The 23,544-nt window shown below is 54.4% G+C and overlaps 4 protein-coding genes across 4 annotated transcripts; 3 read left to right on the top strand and 1 right to left on the bottom strand.

The window, feature by feature from the left end:
* Positions 1–2,338: 2,338 nt before the first annotated feature.
* Positions 2,339–3,148, bottom strand: TRIREDRAFT_5016 (uncharacterized protein; the record flags this gene model as incomplete). Its single annotated transcript, XM_006967521.1, has 1 exon — positions 2,339–3,148. One exon carries the CDS (start codon positions 3,146–3,148, stop codon positions 2,339–2,341), a length of 810 nt encoding a protein of 269 aa, XP_006967583.1.
* Positions 3,149–8,489: 5,341 nt separating this feature from the next.
* On the top strand, positions 8,490–9,413 carry TRIREDRAFT_123131 (uncharacterized protein; the record flags this gene model as incomplete). Its single annotated transcript, XM_006967653.1, has 1 exon — positions 8,490–9,413. The coding sequence occupies one exon, from the start codon at positions 8,490–8,492 to the stop codon at positions 9,411–9,413; it is 924 nt and encodes a 307-aa protein (XP_006967715.1).
* A 6,628-nt stretch (positions 9,414–16,041) lies between these two features.
* Positions 16,042–18,475, top strand: TRIREDRAFT_123130 (uncharacterized protein; the record flags this gene model as incomplete). Its single annotated transcript, XM_006967652.1, has 1 exon — positions 16,042–18,475. Exon 1 carries the CDS (start codon positions 16,340–16,342, stop codon positions 18,473–18,475), a length of 2,136 nt encoding a protein of 711 aa, XP_006967714.1. The 5' UTR covers positions 16,042–16,339.
* Positions 18,476–21,188: 2,713 nt separating this feature from the next.
* Positions 21,189–22,331, top strand: TRIREDRAFT_66438 (uncharacterized protein; the record flags this gene model as incomplete). Its single annotated transcript, XM_006967651.1, has 1 exon — positions 21,189–22,331. One exon carries the CDS (start codon positions 21,189–21,191, stop codon positions 22,329–22,331), a length of 1,143 nt encoding a protein of 380 aa, XP_006967713.1.
* Between the last annotated feature and the right edge of the window lie 1,213 nt (positions 22,332–23,544).

Here is a 23,544-nt window from a genome sequence, read left to right as displayed (position 1 = left end):
TTGCCAATCTCAGGTCTTCCTTGCTTGTTCTGTGTGTTGTGCAGTCAACAAAGACGGGAACCTTTTCAGGGAAATGAGGTCGATCACCGACGGCTTGGAACCGCATGGGTGTTGTTATCGATATCGACTTTTGGATCTTGATATATCGTGTTGTTTGTTTTGCTGATCGGCAGCTCATCTTGGACATGCTGCGGGATTCATGGACGCTGCCGTATCCCGACTCTGTTGGTAGGATACCCTACCCTGCACTCTGATCCAGTTCTCGACTCATACAACTTCTTTCTTGCGTCTTTGACTTGCATAGAAGACCGTTGTCCGCTCCATTACCGTATGCTTACATCATTTGCTCATGGCCCAAGGTCCGTGGCCTGCATGGCATGGTTCGTCGTCGTGCGCAACGCCGGATAAGAGAAGCTACTAGTAATACTACTAGCCTTCTCCATGCACTCGTATCCCGCCGAGTTCGACTTACACCATTGCGTCCACAAGCAAGTGATGAAGCAATCGATCGTTGATAGAAAAGTCGATCGCTATAAGAGCGTGCCTACCTTACTTGATATCGCCCCTCCATCAGGAATGTTGCAAAGCCTTATCAATCAGCTCATCCTTCCAGCTGCTCACATCTCACACAACATGCATCTTCACTTCCCTACCAACCAGCCCATGTATGCCCACACAGCACCCTCAACCAAGGTTACACTGATAGCATTTACAATCAGTAACCCCTCTTAATGGCTTCTGTCACGACCGCCACTCGAACAGCTACTGCTACGGCATGTCACAAGATGGAGGCACTCAGAATCTCCACCACTCCGCTACTCGTACTGCACGGTTGGAGTGCACCCTCCTCGTTCTCCACCTCTTCTCTCACATGGAAGCTGGTTCCATCGCCTGCGTTGTATGTACTACTACTAGTAGTACCTTCAACACCCTCGTTGATGCATACAACCTGCAGGAATCGAACCATATGCATAACATCAACTTCTACTGCTCTCCTTCCAGTTCCATCAAACATATAGTAATGCCACCCTGATTCTTCGCAACTTCATCCACCAGATTCTTCCGCTGCTCTCCTTCTGCTTCCATCAAAGATAACCACCACTCCTCGCTGAGACCTCTCCAAACCTCACGCTCCTTATCGTCATCCCAGCCTCGCAGCACCACCCTCCTCCACACAACCCGACTCGTCCGCATGTCTCACGTCCGTCAAACACCAAGTCCAGCTGATCACCTTCTCACACCTCAGCCCCACAACCATCACCACCACCACCACCCTCAATAAAGCGCGCACCTCCGCGATGCCCATTTCCCCATGACAGGTCACGCCAAGCCAAATGCGCAATTCCGAGCTACTATTCCATTAGTCTTATGCGCGCGCAAGTCATACATATGCAAGTGCTCTACTTGGTTGGTATCATCCACTTATTGACTGCCTTACTCTACGAATGGATATGCAATCAAGTCAATCATTCCGCCCAAGGCTCATCCATCTTTCCGTTGTGGCCATAAGCTTTGCGCTGTGAGACCGAGTGTTGCGGGCGAGAGAGAGAGAGACAGAGCCCTTGATGGATGCAACTATCACGCTAGAAGAGCATCCGCATTCGCATCCGATATGGTGTAGTGGCTAACATCGCTCGCTCTCAACTTCTGGTTGAAGCACCGAGCAGCCCTGGGTTCGATTCCCAGTATCGGAGAGTTTCTTTTTTTGGGCATTCCTCCTCCGGCACTTACACACACGACTTGCATACAGTACACACAGCTGTTGAATGTTTCTTCTTTTTTCCCTTCTTCTTTCTTCTGTCAGTTACTCTCATGAACGTCTCTTTCAAAGGAATGTAGCAAAGTAGAGAGTCAATTTGGTAGTAATTACGGTAAACGACGAAATAACCTCTGTAAATCCAAGAGTACTGTCAGAAAGTTGCCTCCAACTCCCACTGATGCCCACCACCTCCGTTGGTATAATTGCAAAACAAATGACCAAACCATCAAGAAAAAAAGCAACAAAGGGAAAGGCAATGCACTCTGCTCCAGCACTCAATCGAAAAGTCCTCTCCCATGCCATCGAGAGTCCCAGCTCACAATGGCCCATGACCAAAAAACCGCAAGCCAAGATGTGTAGACGTAGAAGCGCCCTGTCATCTATATCTGTGTGATGCGGAAACACCTCCAGCCGCCGAAACGCCTTGAAATGCCGTACTATAAGAGAAATTGAAAAGCAAAAGACCTCTCCAAACCCCCCAAGAACGTTGAGGGAAAGAATCCTGAAAACGCCACCCAATGCAATGATGGTTGACCAAGGAATAAAAAAAAAACAAAAAGGTACCCTCAACAATCGACCTCACTCCTGCTTCTCGGGAAGCACAAAGCGGACCTTCTTCTTCGGCTTCGCAGCCTTGACGTCCACCCCAGCATCGCTCATGAGCTCCTCCTCAGTCTCCTCCTCAATGGACCAGACATCGGGGCTGGGCTCCCGCCACAGGTGATTGTCCCGCACGCGAGCAGACAGGCTCCTCGTCTGCATATGGTGGCGCGTCGGTCCCCGGCTATTGGTACGGCCTCGGCCCCGGCGCCCCGACGACGACGACGACGACGACGAAGGCGCAGGCACGGACATGGAGCCCGGGTAGAGAAAGGTGTCGTTGGAGAGGCCAAACATGGGGCTCTTTGATCGAAAGCGGAGGCCCTCGACGGCCAGGTCGCGCAGGGGCGAAAGCATGAAGGACGACGGCGACGACGGCGAGAAGCGGATGTAGTCCTCGTCGTCGTCGTCGTCGGTGGTGAGCGCATCCGAGTCGTACTCGGGCGACGCCGGACGGGCAGCAGCACAGTCGGGCTTGCGGAGCCCCTCGAGCGACGAGGGGCTGACGCTGCGGACGGCCTCGCGGGGCTGGCTGGCGTCCTCGATGCCGGCGTCAAAGTCCATCATGTCGACGTCGTCCAGGTCCATCTCGTCGACGTCGGCGTCGTCGGCCGGGATCGGGGTCAGGAAGTAGGTGAGCGGGTTGTCGTCAATGTCCTCGAGCAGCGGCCGGGGCTCCAGGTCGGCGGCGGCGGGCCTCTTCTTGATGGACATGGCGGGCGACAGGCGGAGCTGGGTCGGCGGCCAGGATTCTCGGCGGGAGGAGCACAAGACGGGTTCCATGAGCATTGTCTTTGTCTTTGTCTTCTGCCGGTCCAGGGAAGAGAAGAACAAAAAAAAGCTGGGGAAGTAGAAATGATAATGGTGGGATGATGGGGTGTGGTATATGTAGGGGCTGAGGTGTAAGGCGAGGCAGACAGGCAAGATACGACTTGACGATGTTGATGCCTTCAGGCCGCCCAACTTGTGTGAAAATGACTCAGACGGAGAGACAGTAATTATGACAAAGTATGTCTCCTGAGCCTGGATGATTTGGGGGGGTTTCCCTGTGACCTCACGCCCGAGTGGACGAAAAGAATGAAGACGAGGGAGGAAGAGAAGTCGGTGGCTTGACGGCACCTCCGACGGGGGTAGTGCTGAGCAGCCTCAGCACGAGGCAAGGTGAGAAGCGGGAGGGAGAGAGAGAGGGAGAGGGAGAGGGAAATGTGTCCTTCACGCGAGACCAAAAGAGTTGATTCAGAATATCATAAATGAAGCCTGAGAATGCCTGGCGTCGAGGCAGCGAGATAAGCCGCAGCTATATACCAACGGGCAAGCCGACTGGACAAAGGCTAGCAGAAGCTGTCCTCTATCTCACTACCACCACACACACACCCCATCCCCTCTTTTTTTCATTCTTCTCTACTTTTCCCACAAGTCAAGAAAGAATAGGAAAGAAGAGCTGGAAATTCACAAATGGGGTCAGCCAAGAGCTTGTGCCCTCTAAAAAGACGTCACCACTTGCAGCCCGTGATAGCCCCATCTCATACATCCATCCCAGAGGGGAAGATCAAGACAAGGGGGGGGAGGAGAAGAGGGGAGGGGGTGGGCGTGGTGGGCACGGCTCCCGGCTTGGACCTTGTGAGCCCACTGCCCTCTAAAGAGTGTCATGCATGGAGATGGAAGCTCATTCAGCAGCAGCTGCGCCCACGTGAAGGCGGCCTATCATGAAAGGGGGGGGGGGGGGGGGGGGGGATGGACGTCTGGGGCTGGGGTTGCACCGAGTGTGGCAGCCGAGAGCCGTCTATGTCACTTGTCACATATGAGTACAATAATCAGGGAAGGGCCAAGTTTTTCCTTCTCTTGACTGCATGTCATGGGGAGAGCGTGAAGAGCGTGAGCGAGTGCCAATAGACTGGAGTGGACGTGCCGAGAAGAACGTGGAAGGGGCTGAACGGAGGGCGTGTGTGAGTGAGTGAGTGTGTGTAAGTGTATGTGTGTGTGTATATGTGCGGCCTCTGGTAATAGTCTTGTTATGGCGTGAGAGCGAGCAGCGCTGATAATTTCACTCGTTTCCCGCCTATGGGCAAATAGTCTCCAGCCATGGGCTTTTTGCATTCCAGCACGGCGGTTGGCAATCATCAAACCAGGCGGCGAATGAGCGGCCCGTGTCAGATCAGACAAAGACGCGGGGCAGTAAGAGACACAGACAGCCAGACAGACAGACACAATCCCACTAGTAGGTAGCGATCATGCAAGGGTAGTATGTGGGTTCTTCGGAGGAGGAGGAGGAGGAGGCTCTTCCTTGTTGGTGGTGGTTGTCTTGTTCTACGCACATGTTCCATGTAAGCTGAGAGACTAACACGCCCACTAAGACAAACCACAAGACCAGATGACTCTTTTTTTTCCCCCTCCCGCTGGAGCCAGTGCTCTGGGAGTAGCATCATGAACGTGCTATATGGATACTTACATGGGCAGAAGTGAGGCATGATGCTCGACTTTCTCCATCTGGTGGGTTAAGACTCAGGTCATGCCCCCCCCCTTCTCAGTCCATGAAAATGCCCGTCTGCATGATTTCCATGCTGGTTTTTCTTTCCGATCGACCGTTGTTCTGCTCGATCGGACGAGATGCATGACTGGCAAGATGCAAAACACACATTTCTCGGATCCAATCTTGGGTGCTGAACTTATGCATGGTTCCTTGCATGAAGGAGGTTTTTTTTCCCCTTCCTGTTGCTGCCGACTGGTGGTTGGTGTTGTGAGGTGAAATGGGGTGAAGCGGTGTGCACATCACCGCGTCGATCAGAAGCTGCTACTACTTACTACTGTATGCACTATCTGCCTACCTTACTATTAGTGTAAGATTGATAATTCGTCACCTCTTTACAAAATCAAAGAATGAGAGGCAAAAGGATAAAAATGGAACGCGGGCAAACTAGCTGCGGCGCGGCGCGGGAGCGTCGGCTGGCTGTTGGATCATTGTCATCACCCTCACTCAACAAGAGCGAGGATGTAGGCAAACGCAACAAGAGCCGTGATGCCATCTGGATCCGACCAGGCTGCCGCTTCCGGAAGCTCTCATCTCACACAGAAGGTCACCACCCCCTACACCAAAGACAACCCTTTCTCCAGAAACGGACTGATACGAGCTCGCGATAGCGCGCGCACACACACATACACACACACACACACAGAGAGAGAGAGAGAGAGAGAGAGCTCTCCTCAGCTATGGTGGGTCGGACTCCCTTGCGTCTGCTGATTTGCTCCAGCCTCTCCCTTGCGCGACAAATGCGGCCGTTTTGAGCTGAGCACGATGGCGGTCGATCGTCAAAACTCCCCGGTCGTTCTTCTGGAGAGGAGGGGCGGGGGTGGTCAGTCAGCTCACGATTTTTTTTTTTCAAGGCTTGAATGGTTTGTTCGTTATTATTTAGTGCGGGCGAAGAGCAGACAGAGAAGGATACGCAACGGCGACATCATATCGTGCTGACGACGCGTAGATGGGGAGGCGATGCACAAAGTAGGTATTCCAGAAGCGTTCCAAGTCAAGTTGCTACGTCCCGATATAGAAGCAGTTGCCTGGCCTGTAAGATGGGGAGTTGTTCACACACACAAAGTACATAACTCAAAGTCTGTATTGTTTTTCCAAATCTCGTCGAGAAACAAGGACTCGAAATGGGAAAAAAAAGTCTGATCCTCATGAGACTCTTCACTTGACAGCTATACAACCCGTAGCGGATTATAGAACCAAGCGTGACATGGGACAAGCATCCGAAATTCACTCAGGAAGAATGTCCCCTGCGTCATAGAAACCGGGCGAGACGTCTTTTCCTTTGAGCATTTCCCGGTATTCTGGACAAGACGCAGCACGGGGACTCGGTAGGCGTGACCATCTGAATTTAAAGAAAAAGAAAAACGGTCGAGCCATGAGTCGTGATCATGCCAGATCCATTCATTGCGCTTGGATCGTCGATTCCTCTCGCAAGGCTCACGAACTGCCAAATGAATGACACCCAACCCAAACCTTGCTCATTACTTTGTTGCCATCCTCCTACATCCAGAGAGGTAGTACCTAGATCAGTGATAAAGCAAAAAGCATCACGGCAGATCCATGCCTCTGCTTGCTGCATCTCGTCCCGCACTGCTGCCAAGCTTTCCTAAGTACTTGGTCGTGACCCCAGCACCTGATGCCCTCATTTGATTCAACCCTTCTTCATCCATGTTGCTCTCGCTGTCTTTTCCGTTTGCTTACATGATCCTGCTTGATGAACCCCTGCTCGATTCCCGCAGCTTTTGCACGAGCCGATGACGCCATGTCGGCCATCGGAAACTTGGTGAGCGGAGCCCCCCCAGTGTCGCAGTTCGGAGCTTAGATGTCCGTACATCCACGGAGATCTTGAGCCATCCATCCATCCATCCATTCCACAATCGACAATTGCAATCACTCCAAAAAAAAACTTAGATAAATCATGGCTGGCTGATATAAAGCAGATGCAATAGCCCGGCTCTTGAATTCCCATGGCTTCAATCTATCCGTCTTCAAGATTCCCAGTTGCCTCTGGATCCGTCAGCGAGGCTCATGTGCCCGGACAGGCCACGATGCAATCCCGCCCTTGTCAAATTGCGGCTTGCGCGGCACTTGCGTGTCTCTCGATAGCTCAGGCCACCATCCAGATTCCAGACCAACAAGCGTCTCCTCTGCCCGTGGTCCTGTCCTGCTTGTTGGCATCAATCATCCTTGCGCCGGTCTTTTCTCTGCCTCTTGCTCTGCTCAATTCTTCTTGCTTCGTGAATCAATGAGCCGCCCTCGACGGCAGCATTACGATTTGTACAACCGCCTGCTTGTAACACAGATAGACATGCCTTGCTCACCCCGTCGTCGCCCATCTTCCCGCCCAATCCCGCCACTTCGGCCGCAGGTGTGCCGGATGGAGGAGAACGAGCGGCCCTGCATCTTCTTGGCATGCAGACGCCGGGTCGTTGACCCAGAACTTGCCAGACACCAAGAATCATCGAATCACAGAGCGTCGAATCCTCTCATCAACCCCGTGTAACCCCCGTCCAGCCTATCATGATGGCTTCCCCCCCGGTCCCCCGTCATCGCCAGCAGAGGCATGTACGTGTATCGCAACTCCGATTGCCTACCTGTAGATACCTGGTTAGAGGGCATGATTCCTCCGTACTCGTAGGTACATGTTATCTATTTGCACCAGAATCCGTTCTCCTCCCCCCCCACGGAATCAATCGCCCTTGCGCCTTGCCTTACGTAGCCCGCTGTCGTAGTCCCTGTCGGAACCAGAAAGAAAACAGCAACACGGCTCCGAGCGCCAAGCAGCCTGCACTCGGCCTTTTTTCCCTCGTTTTCGTCTCGTTTACCTGAACTCGGCCCGCACGGGATGTGGCCTTTCTTACTACTATTACGAGTGCCTACCTACCTAGTAGTCCCTAGTAGAAGTCCTTTTTCGTTCATCGCGGGTTCCTCGAGACGGCCGGCCGATTACATAAAGGCCATTGAAGCCTCCAGCTGCCTCCGGATCTCCGGATAGTAGACTCTGCACTCCAACCAACCAAATTCTTGACCTCATACGGGACCGACCAGGTATATATTCCCAATTCTTGGAACATTGTAGCCGTCAGATTCCCCTCCGCATTTTTTTCATCTCTTCTTTCATCTTTTTTTTTTCCCACCGTCTCCTTTGACTCGTGGCGAGTCTCTTGGTGATAGTACTCCGCACACCTCGACAGCTTGCCCCACGTGAAGAATCCGACGATCCGATTGCTCACATCATCGATCTTTGTTTCGATTCTCCTGCCAGCTCCGGCTTCGCTCAAAAAATAAAAAGTCCAGGGAATGGGGATCTTAGACCAGGACTCAAATCAAGTTAAAAGATCAAGGCTCGCCCGGCTGTGCGACGCTCTGCGGCCGCAGCGAGATCCAAGCCGGCCAGCAGTCTCCCCCCCAGCAATGTTGCGCTCTGTCGTCATCGTCGTCCTCGTCATCTGCGGCCTGGTCGCCTGGAGCAGCGCGCTCTTCTTCCTCGAGGGCGACTCGTCCCTTGGATCGCTGTTCGACACGGGCACGCACCGCGACAGCGGCCTCGAGTTCAGCAGCAGCCTCACGACGCCGGATCCCCTCGACTACGACGCCACCAGGATGGACGTGACGCAGCTCAGCCCTACCATCCCCCTCCGGATTGTCACCTTCAACGTCCGCTACGCCACCACGAGCCCGGTCCGGGGAGAGAAGCCCTGGAAGGAGCGCGGCCCCCGGCTGCTCAACCAGCTCGGCTTCATCACCGCCGGCCACGAAAACGCCTTCCTGTGCCTGCAGGAGGTGCTGCACGAGCAGCTCGAGGACATCCAGGCCAGCCTCGGCCCGCGGTGGGCGTCCATCGGCCGGGCCCGCGAGGACGGCCGGCAAAAGGGCGAGTACTCGCCCGTCTTCTACCGCTCCGACGTCTGGTATCTCGAGCGCTCGCAGACGCGCTGGCTCAGCCCGACGCCCGAGAAGCCGTCGCGAGGCTGGGGCGCCAGCCACAACCGCGTCGTCACCATGGGCGACTTCACCCACAAGGGCACCGGCACCCGCGTCGTCGTCATGAGCACCCACTTTGACCACAAGAGCGCAAAGGCCCGCCAGCACAGCGCCCAGCAGCTCATGCAGTACGCCCGCGAATGGGGCGTCGACGACGACGACAACGATGATGGCAACGGCAACGGCAACGACGGCAGCAGCAACAGCAGTGGAAGCAACTCGGCCGTCCTCATTGGCGGCGACTTCAACAGCACGCCCGATGACGTGGCCTACCGCCTCATGACGGCGCCCGGGTCGGGCATGTCCGACCTGGCTGCCCTGTTGCCCGCCGACCAGCACAACGGCAACAGCCTGACGTACACGAGCTTTGGCGAGGCCAACGAGTGGCCGCAGCGCATCGATTTTCTGTTTATCCAGGAGCCTCGCACCGCCGTCGTCAAGACGTTTAGCGTCCTGGAGAACATCTTTGACGATCAGGTTCGCCTGTCGGACCACAGAGCCGTCGTGTCTGATCTGGAGATTGCCGTGGACCCTTCGTCATGAGATGGGAGAGTGAATCCTGGGAAGTGATGTCCTTTATGATCAAACATCTCTTGCAAGGAAAAACAAAAAGAACCCTTTGAAATCTCGGGAGGATAATGATACCCGGAGCCGTGCTCCCCGAGTGGCACTGTCTCCAACTGACATTATGACACGGAGTATTGGACATGATTTTCATGCACGCATACACACGAGAAGAAATGAAGAAAAAAACGCAATGAATTGGAGCGGGACTTGGAACTGGGACTGGAAACGAACGAAATGAGATTCCTTAGCATCTATCACCTGGTCTGTTGAAGAGAGGCCACAAACGGGCACCATGCAGCTGCATGCAGTCATCGCCGCAGAGAAGGATTCCAGTCGCATCTCCTTCGCAGTGCTGCCCTTCCCATAGGGACAGGCATCAACAGTCGTTGATGCAACGCATCGACAGACATGGCGCTTTGCATCAAATCAATAGCCTCAACGGACTCGGACTCGCATGCGCACAAAAGGCGGTCAAGAGGCGTCAAGCTGGTTGGTTTGAGAGATGCACTCAACTGCATCCTGCTCGCAGCTTGGAAATACTTTCTTCAGCAGATTGCCAATTTCATTGGTATTATATCGCTGGAATAGATAAGACGGCGAATAGGATACGACGAATATGCAGCAACGGAGTTTCTGGGTCGTTATCTTTTTTTCTCCTCGTACAGTGACGAAAAGCACTTGAATGACCTCTCACCTGCATATGACCAGTTCCCTTTGTCCTCGCTTCGACGAGATCACGACACGTAATGAGGATTGAATTAATCTTGACGAGAACTGCTATTTCAGAAAGAAGCGATTGTTCCAGTGCATTTCGTAGTGGGTGAGCCGATATGACACATACTGCTTGACATTGGACCGGATATGCTTACCACTTCAGTAATCTACATGTTCTCCCATTAAAGTCCTCGTTTGTTTGATACCATGGGTGGTGTTGTTGATATAAGTTAGTAGGATGCTCACATACAATGCATCCAACTTACTGATGTACGTTCTGGGTAACAAGGCGAGAGTATGGCCGAAGTGACTGCACACATGTCCATCACAAGGCCCCATTACAAGTATCAACCTTTCCTCAGATTTAGCTTGTACAATGTCCGACTGGCTGTATGCACTCATATGCCGGGTGAAAACAAATCATAAAGTACGTCGGCCTGTTGGTAAGAAGGCCATCTTACCTGCTTCCTTTGCGCATCTACAAGCAGCCATTCTCATGCTTTACCTAGGTACTGTGGGACAAAGAAAGAGAGCTTACAGTACACACACATGTATGCACTTGCATCCAAGAAAAACATCCCTGTACGACGGGAGGGAAAAGCCAGGTGGAGGGTTGCTGCTTGTTAAGCAGACTGCATTGTCTGCCTGCAAAGTACCGCTTCTTTGCCACGGCATCACGTACAATGCACGAAAAATCCTTGGGAAACAAAACATCTTGGACTTTGCTCGTGCAGTGCAACGACCTGGAAAACTTGCACCAAAATCAGGGAATTCATATGCCAAGCCGAACAATTTCAACGAGATATTCTTCTTTCTTGAGAAAAAGAAACAATCCTAGTTGAGCTACACATCTCACCTACCTACTAGCATCTTAACCTCACACAGCAAACCCGTGAAAGAAACTAGCATCGCATCAAGCATCGCATCAAGCAAGACAAAACACAGACGAAGCAGAAAGACCGCCTTTGTGCCACTTTCTCCCACTGCCAATCACATCGACGACGTTTACCGATTTTGACAGTTCTTTTGCTAGACTTCCTCCTGCCTTCTTTCTTGTTCTTTTTGTGTAAGTGTGTGTGTGTGTGTGTGTGTGAGGTGTGAGGTGGGAGGTGGGAGGTGTGAGGTAGGAGGTATGTGGGAATCACGAGATGTTGATATGCGCCACGAGGTGCTGCCTAGCGCGGTGTACTCTATGAGGCGTACTATCCCTACACTGTCTAGTTCTGTCTTGCTGAACTTGATTTGATAAATACTTGACGAGAGAGCTTCTTGTAACGGGTGCTTTTCGAACAGATTCGGCTCACGATGTACAAGCAAGTGGGCAAGCTGGAATCTTCGCATTCGCTCGGATTTTGTATGCAAGTGCTGTTATCTGAGTTGTCCTCCTCCGTGCGAGACGCACCTTTCATGTGCGTCTTTGCGTGGACGTCTTGATGCCTTGAGGACATGTGATTCGATTTTCGCCATGGGAGTTCTAGAACGCACGAGTTCGAAGGGGGGAGGGGGCTAGGCAAAACGCCAATAGCACTGTGCAGAAGGACAACAACTGAAACAGCAACAAAAGGACCCCAAAACTTCGAACATGGCAGTTCAATCAGAAGGCAAATCAGACATCTTACATATGTAAGTACCATAGTATGTAGCTGCTCTTGTGGAGGCCAACGTAAGACGGGCCAGGCCGGAAGCCGAGACACGCAAAAAAGACGGGGTCCCGGAGGTGGGGCCGGGACACGAAATATGAAGGACGAGGGATCAGAATGCTTCAATAAAGGAGCTCAAATGGCTTGTACGGAGTGTTACAGAAAGGCACCTGTGCCAGTGCTGCTACTATAGCAGGTGTTACTCGGTAGTATGAGGACGACCATGAGCATTAGCTACTCACTTACTGTATGAGCACTACAAAACATGCTGACGAGCAAAAGGAAGGGATTCCGTAGCGTTCGGAACAACAACAGCTTGCAGCCCGGCTGTGAGCTGCTGCGGGACAAGCAGAAGCAGCGGACATGGGAGACAGACAGTGGGCAAGCGGTTTAATATAAACTGTGAACAAGGGGGGGAGGGGGGGGGGGGCGTGTGCGAGCTTGGTCGATCATGCATGGAGCCCTTCTTCGCAACGCTATGCACATTGTCGAGTCATCCGTCGGCCGAAAAGAAACGAGAAAAGACAAGGACAGATCAGAGAGGATGAAAGATGCTGGGGACAGGCTTGACCCGAGAAAATGGAGCAGCACGAGTATGACTCGGAGCAGAAACTGCACGAGAGGAAGGGAAGGGGGGGGTTGAGTGCTTAGACCTCGCAGAGAGAGCTTTTCAGCCTGTAGTTGTGCTTTGGTAGGGGGCCAGGCTGCATGACGACAGCCGTCGACGATTGGGCCTCAATGGGCATATGTAGTGTGTGTATTATGGGGAGGGGAGGGGGGTTGAGCTGGCGTACGACGGAGCATCCGCATACGCCCAGGGACGCGCATCTGGCTTTTATCATCTTGTCTCTATTTCACCGTGCATCAAGCTGGATTAACAGCCATGGACAGTAAGTTGCTTCATGATGAAGTTTTCCATGCCATTACCTACCCGTTCTTGACGGGCGTTTGAGTAGAAGCGGCGAGCACAAGTGACGAGAGCTCTTCGTTGTCTTGTCGGGATGAGGGTGGTACTCTGCGGTTGATACCCAACAGGGCCCTAAGAAGAAATTTGCTCCCACAAAGTTGGGCTGAAAGACGTGATTGAGAGTCAGAAAGAGAGACCTTACAGTCGGACTTGGAGGGAATGGCAGTGGCAGTGGTGGTGGTGGTGGTAGCAGTCGTAACCAAGTCCCATCCGGAGGGTTGGAGAGGCGTATGAACTCGGAACATACATATGTTCCCCCCCTTTGCCCTCATAGACACCAAGCTTGAGTATGAATGACCGCTTCCCATGGCGTGCAGTTCATTCTCGAGGCCGTGACTACGTAAAGACGGCAAGGCTGGCTGTAAAGCCCAAGAAAATTTGCCCGAGGACAGCTGGCAGTTGAACAAGGCCCTGCTGTCCAACGACCAGAACCGCTGCGCTGTCCAGTCTCCACGAGTGGCGATGTTCAGGACGAAAGACGCGGTCAACCTGACCGACCAAGCTTCACCAACTGATAACTGCATCTCCAACAACAAGAGTGAAGGGAAGAAAAAAAAAAAACACTCAGTTCAACAAGGACCTCTGGTTTCAGCCAAAAAAGGCCATGAGGCGTTTCACAATCCAGAGGCGACAACCCAAACGAAAAAGGTGGCGCGGCGCCAACAGAAACGGGCAGAGACGAGCCGCTCCCCAAACCCCACAGTTGGGCTTGAGTGCTTTTTTTTTCTTTCACTCTTCTCTTCTCTATTACTCCTTCAACCTTCTTTTTTCGGGTTTAATGGCTGTTCATCCATTTCATTCGCAGCGGCTCGAGCCGGGCGCACTTGGCACTAAGGGACTACTAGGTAGGTAGGCATGTACTCCGTAATACTACTAGTAAGAGTTGGCTTGTGTGTTTCCACACGCGATGGGAAAGGCGAATGTCGAGATGCAACGTCTAGGTATTTCCCCCCCTCCATTCAATCTGAGCCTTTTCTCTGGGTTCCGGGTTTTGACGTTCTTTTGCAGTCCCCCAACCCCCTAACCCTGGTCCGAACGGGCGGGATTGGTGCTGGGGGGGCAGCACCGGTGACGTCGTTTACAGATTTTCGCGTTGGGCTGCATTCCAGTCATTCCATGAATCCCACGTCTGACAACGATGAGAAGAGCAAGAAAAGAGAGGATAGAAGCAGACGGCAGAATTTGCAGCTGTAGCGGTGCGAATGGATGGACGAGAGACTGCGTGATTGCGCATGCATGTGGTCGTCATTCGGGATCCAGACCAGATGGGCGATGCCATCTTGATCCGTTTGAGATAGCCAGTCGTCTTCAACAACATTGCAGTAGGAATTATTATAGATGCGCCCCCCATCAAGATTGAGCAAACTGCCTTACCTTACTTAGTAGTAGGTAATGAGAGTGCCTGATAGCGCAGTTTGCACTGTACAAAGTACCTATGGATACAGCATCCAGCATCGTCCCAGGATCCCTGCCCGAACCTCTCTGGTCGCTGCATGAGACGACTACTATGTCGCTATTCCCGTCTCCTTCTTCCCCGGCGAGCGCTTGCTGCGACGGCCCCAGCAGGCGCTTTGGAATTCCATATCCCCTAGCCAGATCGTTTCGGCATACGGAGCTGCATACATATGCTGCCTCTATAGGTAGGAAGGAGTTTGTACACGATGCGACGCCAGACACAAAGCCGACATCTGGCATGCGACTCTCAATATTCGCCATTTCCAGTGTCTTGAACCCCTCGCCTGCCCCCCCTCCTTCTTCCCTCTCTCCCCCCTTCTTCTTCCCAAAGTCCTGCTCATCCTCATTAAGTCCAAACCCCCCCCGCGCCCTCGACTGCTGCCCGTCTCGCGCTTCTCATTCGCCAGTCGCTATCGCATGTTGCTCTGGGCTCGGCGATCTGGTGGTGCGGCACCTCCGCCCTCGTCGAGACGACTGGAGTTTGCGAGCCAAAGGCGCCGCTAGAGGGGTCAGGCGGGTCAATGGCTGCCGCTGCACTGCGCTCTATCTACCATGTATGTATGTACACCTATGTAGTATCCATGCACTAGGAGAGCAGATGGAGCAGAGCAAAAAAAAGGTAAAACGAAAGCCGACGAGCTCGTGCAAAGGAGCGAAAGAAGCTCCGGAGTGTGTCTGGGGCCATCGTCCATCAATCCGTCAGGGTGGGGAGAGAGAGGGATATCCCGCCATGCAGAGCCAGACGGGAGACGTCGACGATACATCAAATGTCTCCATCAGTGCCGTTCCTATGTAGCAGTAATATTACGATATCATCACCACCACCAGCAGAGAAGGTCAAGCAAGGCGTTCGCACTCCGCCATTGAATGTGCGAGATATAAACAAGCAACCTTGCAAGTTACCTTAGGTACGTGTAAAAAGGACGATATCCCGTAAGCAGCGGCCAGGATCCAGTGATGCCATGTCGCGCGATATTTCCAGCGCTGTGCGACTGCAGACTGGAGACGTAAACACACCACCATCTGCCCAGTGCTCGTTGCCCTCGTCGCCGTCGAATCACGGATCTGCCTCGTCTATCGAAGCCTCTCCCTTGCGTCGCCTCGCACAGACCGCTCAGACAACAACAACATCAACAGCTAGTACTGACCTTCGCTGCCCAAGCATCACCAGTCCAAGGTACATGCTCTGGTCGTCCGCCCTTTTTCACAGCCCAGATCAACTGCCCGCTTCCCGCTCAGTCTTCGTCGGCTGCCCGTCGCCGGCACAGTGCCCCTCCGCACGGCCACACAGCGCCAGATCCAGTGCAGCGACAGCGCATGAGCCCCTAGAGCAAACCCCCCCTGCCGCCCTCCAGCGCCGCTACCCCTCCCTACGGCACCCCTCCAGCCCTTGCAAGCCCTCTGGCCACCCCCCCCCGAGATGCCGCCCATCTCGCACTTACACACGCAAACCCGACCTCCATGTACCTACAACTACTGCACCTAACCTTCATCTTCGCACCCCTCACTTGTCGTCCCTCCCCCCCCTTGTACACGCTCAAGTCTGTCCTCTGCACACACTTTGCGGCCATTGGATCAGCGACGACGGGCTGTTAAAACCTCGACGCAGCCGCTACTGCGCTGTCCGTTGGTCTCCCCGTCATTTTTTTGCTGCTGCAGGCGCAAGAAAGACGAAGAGAGAGAAAAAATCCTGTTGCTGGGTTTTCATCCTTTATTATCCTGGCCCTTCGCTCTCAGAGAGGGGTTCCCCGTCTCATCTCGCTCTCATCATCAACATCACCTACCTACCTGACCTTATCACTACGCTTCTCACACAGCGCCCGCCAGCCGTTGTTTCTTCCTCATCCGCGACTGATCGCCGTTTGCTATCGGCATCGGGTCTTCTGAGCTTGGATCCATGCGCTAATCGATACGGACCCCCCCGTCTATCAACACCCGATTGTCACCGCCTGATTGACTGCTTGCTACCTGGTCGCTGCCTAGAACGCCGCACTCGTTGATGCGGACAGCTGCGCTCTCAGCAGCGACGCGAGCGAACCCGACCCCCGCCTTGGTGCGGCTTCCTTGCCCCTACAATCTCTGTTTCCCTCTCACCATCCATCTACCATCACACATCCAGCTTCACCATGCCTGACAAGTCCATGGTCGGCTACGTCGAGGACGTCGATGAGGACATCGGCAGCACCATCGGCGTCGAGAGCACCCGCCGTTACGCCCGCTCAGAGGCGCCCAGAAGCCCTGAGCGATCCAACACCGGCAAGCCTCGAGGCGGCCGAGTCCTGCCAGACTCCGACTCTGAGGACGAGACGGCCTCGAGCAGCAGCAGCCTCTCCGACTCCGACACCACGCCCGCACCCGTCCGCAGGGACAAGATGAGGCCTGTGCCCGCTGACCATCGACGCCTGTCGCACCAGGATCGAGACCATCACCGCCGCGACCCCCGCGATTCTCGAGACGCTCGTGGCCCCCGCGACCACAGAGCCCTTGATCGTGACCACCACCAGAGGCGGGAGAGGAAGCCCAGAGACGACGACAGCCACAGGAGGCCCCGGCCTCAGCCAAGGGACCGAGACCCAAGGGACCTCAGAGACCTGAGGGAGCCCAGGGATCCCCGAGACATCAGAGACCTCAGAGACGCCAGGGGCCAGAAGAAGTCCCGGCCCGGTCCCCCCAAGCACGCCGCCTCCCAGCCCGTCGTCTCTCAGGCTGCCTACCGGAGAGGTCAAGTCGAGGACCCGGCCGCGTACGGCGTCCAGCAGCCTGCCGTGTCTGGCCAGCGACCCCGTGCCAACACTCGTCCTGCGAGCTACTATGCCGGCCAGCCCCCACGGCCCCCTCTGGACATGGGCTGGGCTGGACCTCACCCGCCTCTGCCCCCTCCTCCGGGGGCATTTGGCAACTTCCCGCCGCCGCCTCCCATGTTCCCTGGCGGGCCCCAAATGCATCCTGGCATGCCGCCGCCGTCTCCCATGGGCATGGGCCCGCCTCCCTTCTTCGATGGCCCCATGGGCCCACCGCCTCCACGAGACCAATACGGGCGTCATTTCGATGAGTTTGGCCGGCCTGCTTCCGCCATGGGCTTTGGTTCTCCCCCCGAGGCCATCGGCTACTTTGACAACGACTATGGCGACTATGAGGAGGAGCAGCCTCAGAAGCATGCCCGCCGTCCTTCCCGTGCAAAGAAGGCGCCGCCGCCGCTGCCGCTTGAGGAACGCAAGAAGATGCCGCCTCCCGAGTTCGCCCCCAAGCGTACCCAGTCGGCGCGGCCAACCGCGGGCGGCTTCAAGCCTCCGCCAGCGCGTGAGGCACCGCGGGAGGCGCCGCGCGAGCACCTGCGAGAACAGGCACGGGAGCACATCCGAGAGCAGCTTCGAGAGCGCCCGCAGTCCCGCCCAGCCCAGCAACGGCCGCCGCCCCCCTCGCACCGCCGGTCTGTGGGCTTTGTCGACCAGCAGGACTATGACGACGACTTCCTCGACGAAGAGGAATACTACCAAGACGTCCCTCACAACCAGCGCCGCAATGCCCTGACTCGTCAGCGTCGCAGCAGCTCCGTTGCCTATGATCAAAATGGCTACGACATTGTTCCTGCCGGTAACCGAGGCCGCCGCGCATCCATGTACGGGCCCGGCCCCCAGGAGTCTGGCGGCGTCAGCCTCGAGGACGACAACAGGTACTTTGATGCTCTGCGCTACCAGGAGGATGTGAGCGGCGGCACGCCGATGCCCCTGACCGCCGAGACGCTGCGCAAGGCGTCCAAGCGTGGGGAGCTGGCCAGCAGCCGATCCACCAGGAGCAGCGGCAGCCACGACGAGAGCGACTACAAGCGAAGCCACACCACCGGCCTCACCACGCAGTCGTCGGCAGCCCACAACGACGATTTCACCATCAAGGTCTCTGGCCAGGCCGTGGTCAAGGTTCCCGGAGCCCAGATCGAGTGCGATGGAGGCGAGATCACCTTCAGCAGCAACCGAGGCGCCGGCGCCGGGCCTGGATCCGGAGCCATGGGCCATTCCCGAGCCGGCAGCGACAAGGAGAGCACCGTCTACCAGCTCGACGATGCCCGCAGCTCTCGCATGGAACGCAAGGCGCTGCCCCATCGCCCCCGCGCAGCCAGTCAATCCGACGTCCACAGCCGTATTTACGCTCCGCTGCACGCCCCCTACGAGCATGTGCCGTATGATGAGCCCGAGCACTATGAATACGAGGCCCCCAAATACGCTCCCTACGACCCGTCTCTTGCTGCTTCCAACTTTTATTGAACGTTTTGACGACCAATGACCACATGACGCCACATGACGGTTCACGAACTTAATTGACGATTTACGCCATGATGAAAAAGTGCTTCTTTCTATTGTCTTGCTTCGATGTCGACATGCGGCGATGTCGAGCATTTTCTTTAACCTCTTTTGGAATTACGAACCGAAGGAGTTCTCACCTTTGAGTTTCTCCATCCTGCTTTATTTCCGCGTTTTACCATTTCTTGACAACTTTGTTTCCATTTTCCTTTACTTCTCTTCTCTTCCTTCACATCCTGTGCTTGTCTTGGTGGTTCATATACCCTGGTGCCATTTCATGGCGGCAAAACATTCTGATACCCCCAAAATAGTTAACGATGGGAAGGATATTGTGCGCATTTATGGGCAGATATGATACACGGTTTATGGGTTCATTATATCTCATTTCTTCCATAATCTTTTCTCTCTTTTTTTTTTTCTTTCTCTTTACTCATTTCATCTTCTGCGTGAGCACTGCACCGCCTGCAAAGAGTGTCGGTGAGAATTGGGATGGATCGGGCAAGCATGGAGGCAACCTGGTCCGAAAACCTCCGTCCTTGCCGCATGGGAGATGGCACCGCTCCGATGGTTGTGTCGTGTCGGCTTGGACTTGAACCGCATTCAGACACTGCCGTCTCCCTAGCCATCCAGCCTCTGGACATGACGAGTCGAGGTCGGTCTCTCTTTGGGTCCGGCCAATCTCAGTCTTTTTACTCTAGCGACCTTGGTTTTCGAGACAATATCGAGTTGTTTGATTTATTCGTTTTCTCACCAATGTTACGAAAGCGATAGAATGTACGAGCAACGGGGGTTCACACCCCCTTCACTCCCTCTGCCGTACACGAGGGGCACTCTTGACCTTCCACTGGCATGCTGTTCGCTCACCCTGCTCCGACTTTTTCATCCTTCCGAGACACGGAGCTCTTTTTTTCTCTCTCCGTCTGGCAAGAAGAGGGCTGCGACTTGCGGCCACGTGCACTCGAGCCGGACTCTCTGATACCCCTCACGGCTTACCTTTGTGGGCTAGCACGCATAATGCGAGGAGGTGCATGCATGCATGGCTCGAGGAGGACGTGATACGACGGATGAGAGACAGGATGCTGCAAGGAAGGCGATGTGGTATGTAGACAGGCTATTGGGGTGTTTGGATAGCGTGCTGTCGGAGGTATGCGGAGGGATTGACACGGCTCTTTCATGACCTGATGACGAACTAAAAGTGTTTTCTTGGATATAATGACGATATCGATTGGTTTATCATGAGTGCTGTTTCATTGCGTCGTTTTTGTTGTATTTGCGGTGCTATAATGAAGAGTCTATGATTGCTAATAGCTGTCTTTCCGTATTTGGGGGGCATAATGAGTGAAATGCGTGTCATGTTGAAATCCACAGGCATGGAGCAACACTGCATGAAATACATGACTTTTGTATGCTCGTCTTTCATGCAGGGAGCCAGACCAAAGGCGGTGAATCATACAGGAAGACGAGCTGAGAAGCCTCCACGTAGGCTAGATGTGGATCACAGTGTAATATAATTCTTATACTAATCTCAAGCCTTCTGTGGTGCAACTCATCCATTGAAGTGAATCTCACATGCACTCCATCTCATTCAGGAGTACTAACTAGGTTTATTAGCACGACATCATGAGAAGTAGTACAAAGAGGCAAGGTGCTTTACTTGGGGAGTGGTTGGAATGAGATATATCCATGATGAGATGAGATGCGATGAATGAGAGAGTGAATGAGTGAGTGAATGAGTGAGCTGACGACGCAGGACTTCTGAATCGAGATGCTAGAGGCCCAGAAATTGCTAAAGTGGGAAACGCTCTGTAGGTCCACTTTGACGGGAGGAGTGGAGTTGATTGGAGAGATGGGGAGGAGTGTGGGGCGTTGCTGGGTTGGGCGGCTTTCGGTGTGTTTACTCTGGACGTTCCATGTAACTCCTCTTGATTGACCTTTTGCTGGTGTTGCGATGAGGGGAGAATTGGAGGAGATGGTAGAGGCGTGAAGGGCACTTATTGTTGAGGGTGCTGCAGACGCTCTTTATCCCAGTTGTATTCACCTTTGAGCAACAGAAAAGGCGGCATCTCATTCGCAGAAAGACTGTCAATGTTGTAGGTACCTAGGTAGTGAGCACCTCTGCCATGCATGCAGAATCCAAGATGATTGGTTGCAGCTGCTAACGCGACACCCCCCCAGCCACCAGGTTATTTTCGTGGTTTCTGGAGGAACCTGAACCGCGCAGCCGCCGCCCCCCCGGTTCAGCTGCACACACCAGCTCTGCGCCTCTGTTTTCTCCTTAGCGCTTGTGTGTGTTTTCTTTCCCCCGTTTCTTCAAATGTTTGGTTCCTGAAGTGGTGACGATATCGATTCCATTTGTTTAACTCCTGAGACAGTGGGACAATCTCTGCTTGCTGGCACTCTTCATCTCTCGGGCCACGATTAGAGGTACTGAGGACTGCAAAAGGCGGTGGCTGGTTGACGACGACATCGTCCCATATCTCAACTCCGCCTAAGCACCTCCATCTCTCTCTCTCTCTCTCGAGACACTCCCGCATTCCAACACCTCGGCCAAAAAAGTAACCTTCCATCGCAAACCATGGCGCCGGCGGTGGCGGCGAGCACCGGCACGCCGACCGTCGACTTCCTCGACACCGACCGGTTCCCCGCGGACGGGCCCCTCGTCGAGGGCGCGCGCCTCATGGCCCGGCTGTCGAAGCGCACCGTTGACCCGTCCAAGGGCGTGCTCGACCCGCACGACATCAACAACGCGGGCTTCTTCTTCCTCTTTGCGCTCATCGGCGTCGGCTTCGTCGTCACGGGCATTTGGTTCTTCTTCTACGCCAAGAACGGCGGCATCTACTTCAACGACCACGACTGGGACGACTACAAGTCCACGGTGCTGCGCCGCAAGGGGCCCAACGGCACGCTTCTCTCGGGCGCCACCGAGTCGACTGATTTGGGCGGCGGCAGCGTGTACAAGCGTTATGACGACGATGATCACGACGACGACGACGATAGGCGCACGGCCATTACGGACAGCACATACTTGACGGGCATCACGGCCGGTGCGAGCGACATCTTTGCGCGCGAGAAGCGCAAGAAGAAGCGCGAGGCGCGCGACGCGGAGCGCAGGAAGCGGCGCGGCGACAAGGGCAAGGGCGCAGAGGCATCGTCGGCGACGACGGCGTTTGAGGGCGTCGTGGACGAAAAGGCCGAGCGCGAGGCCAAGAAGCTCCTGCGCAGCTACCGCCACGAAAAGGCTGCCCGCGTCGGCGGCATCAACAAGGAGGCTGAGGGGTCTGAGTGGGAAGGGTCGACGAATGCCGCCGAGTCCTCGGTGGGGGCCACGTCGGAGCTGCTTCTGCACCAGGAGCCCACGCCTACGTCGTCGCCTACCAAGACTTCTGCTCCTACTGCTGCTGCTGCTGCTACGGAGGCTTCATCGCCCGAGAAGAAGCCGGCCAAGAGCGGGATTCGGAAGGTGTACTCGACTGCGGACCGGAGGGAGAATCGGGAGGCGGAGAGGCTGCGCGCGGAGGCACGCAGGCTGAGGGCCGCGGACAAGATTGCTCAGCGGGATTTCGGGTACCAGAGGGCTGCCGGGGCGGTGACGAACAGCGAGCTGAGCGAGAGCCTGCTCTCGGGGTCGGGGAGCGGCGGCGGGTCGACGACGCTGGGGGAGAGCAGCATTCCCGAGGAGGATAGCGAGCTGGGGACCAAGAGCTATCACCATCCTCTGCCGGAGCTGAAGGAGCAGAGGAGGAGGGAGAGGGAGGAGAGGAGGGCGAGGAGGAGCAAGAGTGGGTATCGGAGGGGAAATACGGAGGAGACTGATCTGTAGGGTGGATATCGAGCCTGATATAACTGGCTTCGATGAGGCTGGTTTGATGGGTTGATGTTGGTAAGGACGGAGGGTTATACGAGATGACGCTGGAGGTTTCTTGCGATGAATGCGTCTCTGCTGCTTTTGTTGGCGCGGTATCGTTGGTTTGATGATTGATGGATTGGAGGCGGGTTGGTATGGTTGCCTTTCTTTTGTTATGCAAACGCCTTTATGAGCATGACTTGCGGTCAAGAAGGCGACGAGTGAAGATGGTTATGTTTGCTAGGTAGCTTTACGATGTCGGTACTTGTATGAATGATATGCAATAGTTTATAAAATGGCTTGACGAGTTGTCAACACGCTCCATCTTCCCTAGGTACATGCAATATGGCTCTTCCACGTCAAGTAGGTATGAGTTGGACTGCCCAAGTCAACAAATTCTTGGTAGTCTTTGAGATAACATGAGGCTTCTGATATCTCCAAGATGAAAGTCACTTATGATACGTCCCTTTCTCCTATCATGCTAGCTGGTGGCAATACTATATATCCAAGCCGCATCTTACGCGTACGCGTAATACGGAGATTATCATCACAACGAGGCGCTTTTACTTTTCGATCCAGGAACCAACAAGTGTTCACAGTGTCCGTTTCTTTTCCGTGTTTTTGGTCTGCTCCCGTTTTAATGACGCACCTGCATGCTTCGTATACTGGAGTTTTTCGAGAGATGCGTCTTAGACGGCGCTCCTGTTCATCAGGTTTGTGATTTGGGGGCGCTTATTTGCTAATCTGTTGTCGACCTCATCTTACCTCGATATCCCACGAAAGAAGAGGAAGGTCAGCTTTCAACGTCGTGTTGTTGCCGTACAAGCAGACGCGGCTACGAGCTATTCATAGACCATCACACCCCATGCTCAGTGAATTGCATGGTTCCCAATGGCACGAATATGTAAGCCCACCCGGGGTTGCATTGACAGTTACAGCCCTGAGGCGATACGATACAAGCATAAAGAGGGTTTTTGAAACTCGTCGCGGGCTGGAAGGGGGTGAAACTGCAGGGATTTCTTCTGCCCTTTTGGACGGTTCTGCGTATGGATGTACATACATAGGCGCCGAGGTGGTTCAAGGGGAGAGCTTGTTTGGTGCTGCTCTAGGTTGCATGGGTCGAAACGAAAGGGATTGATTGATTTTCTGGATGTTGTTTCATCGGGATTGAGGTGATACTTATGCAAGA

Source organism: Trichoderma reesei (assembly GCF_000167675.1).
Source record: "Trichoderma reesei QM6a unplaced genomic scaffold TRIREscaffold_18, whole genome shotgun sequence".
Lineage (NCBI taxonomy): Eukaryota > Fungi > Ascomycota > Sordariomycetes > Hypocreales > Hypocreaceae > Trichoderma > Trichoderma reesei.
The sequence above is the reverse complement of the archived record's forward strand: the minus strand, read 5'-3'. Positions and strand labels throughout refer to the sequence as shown.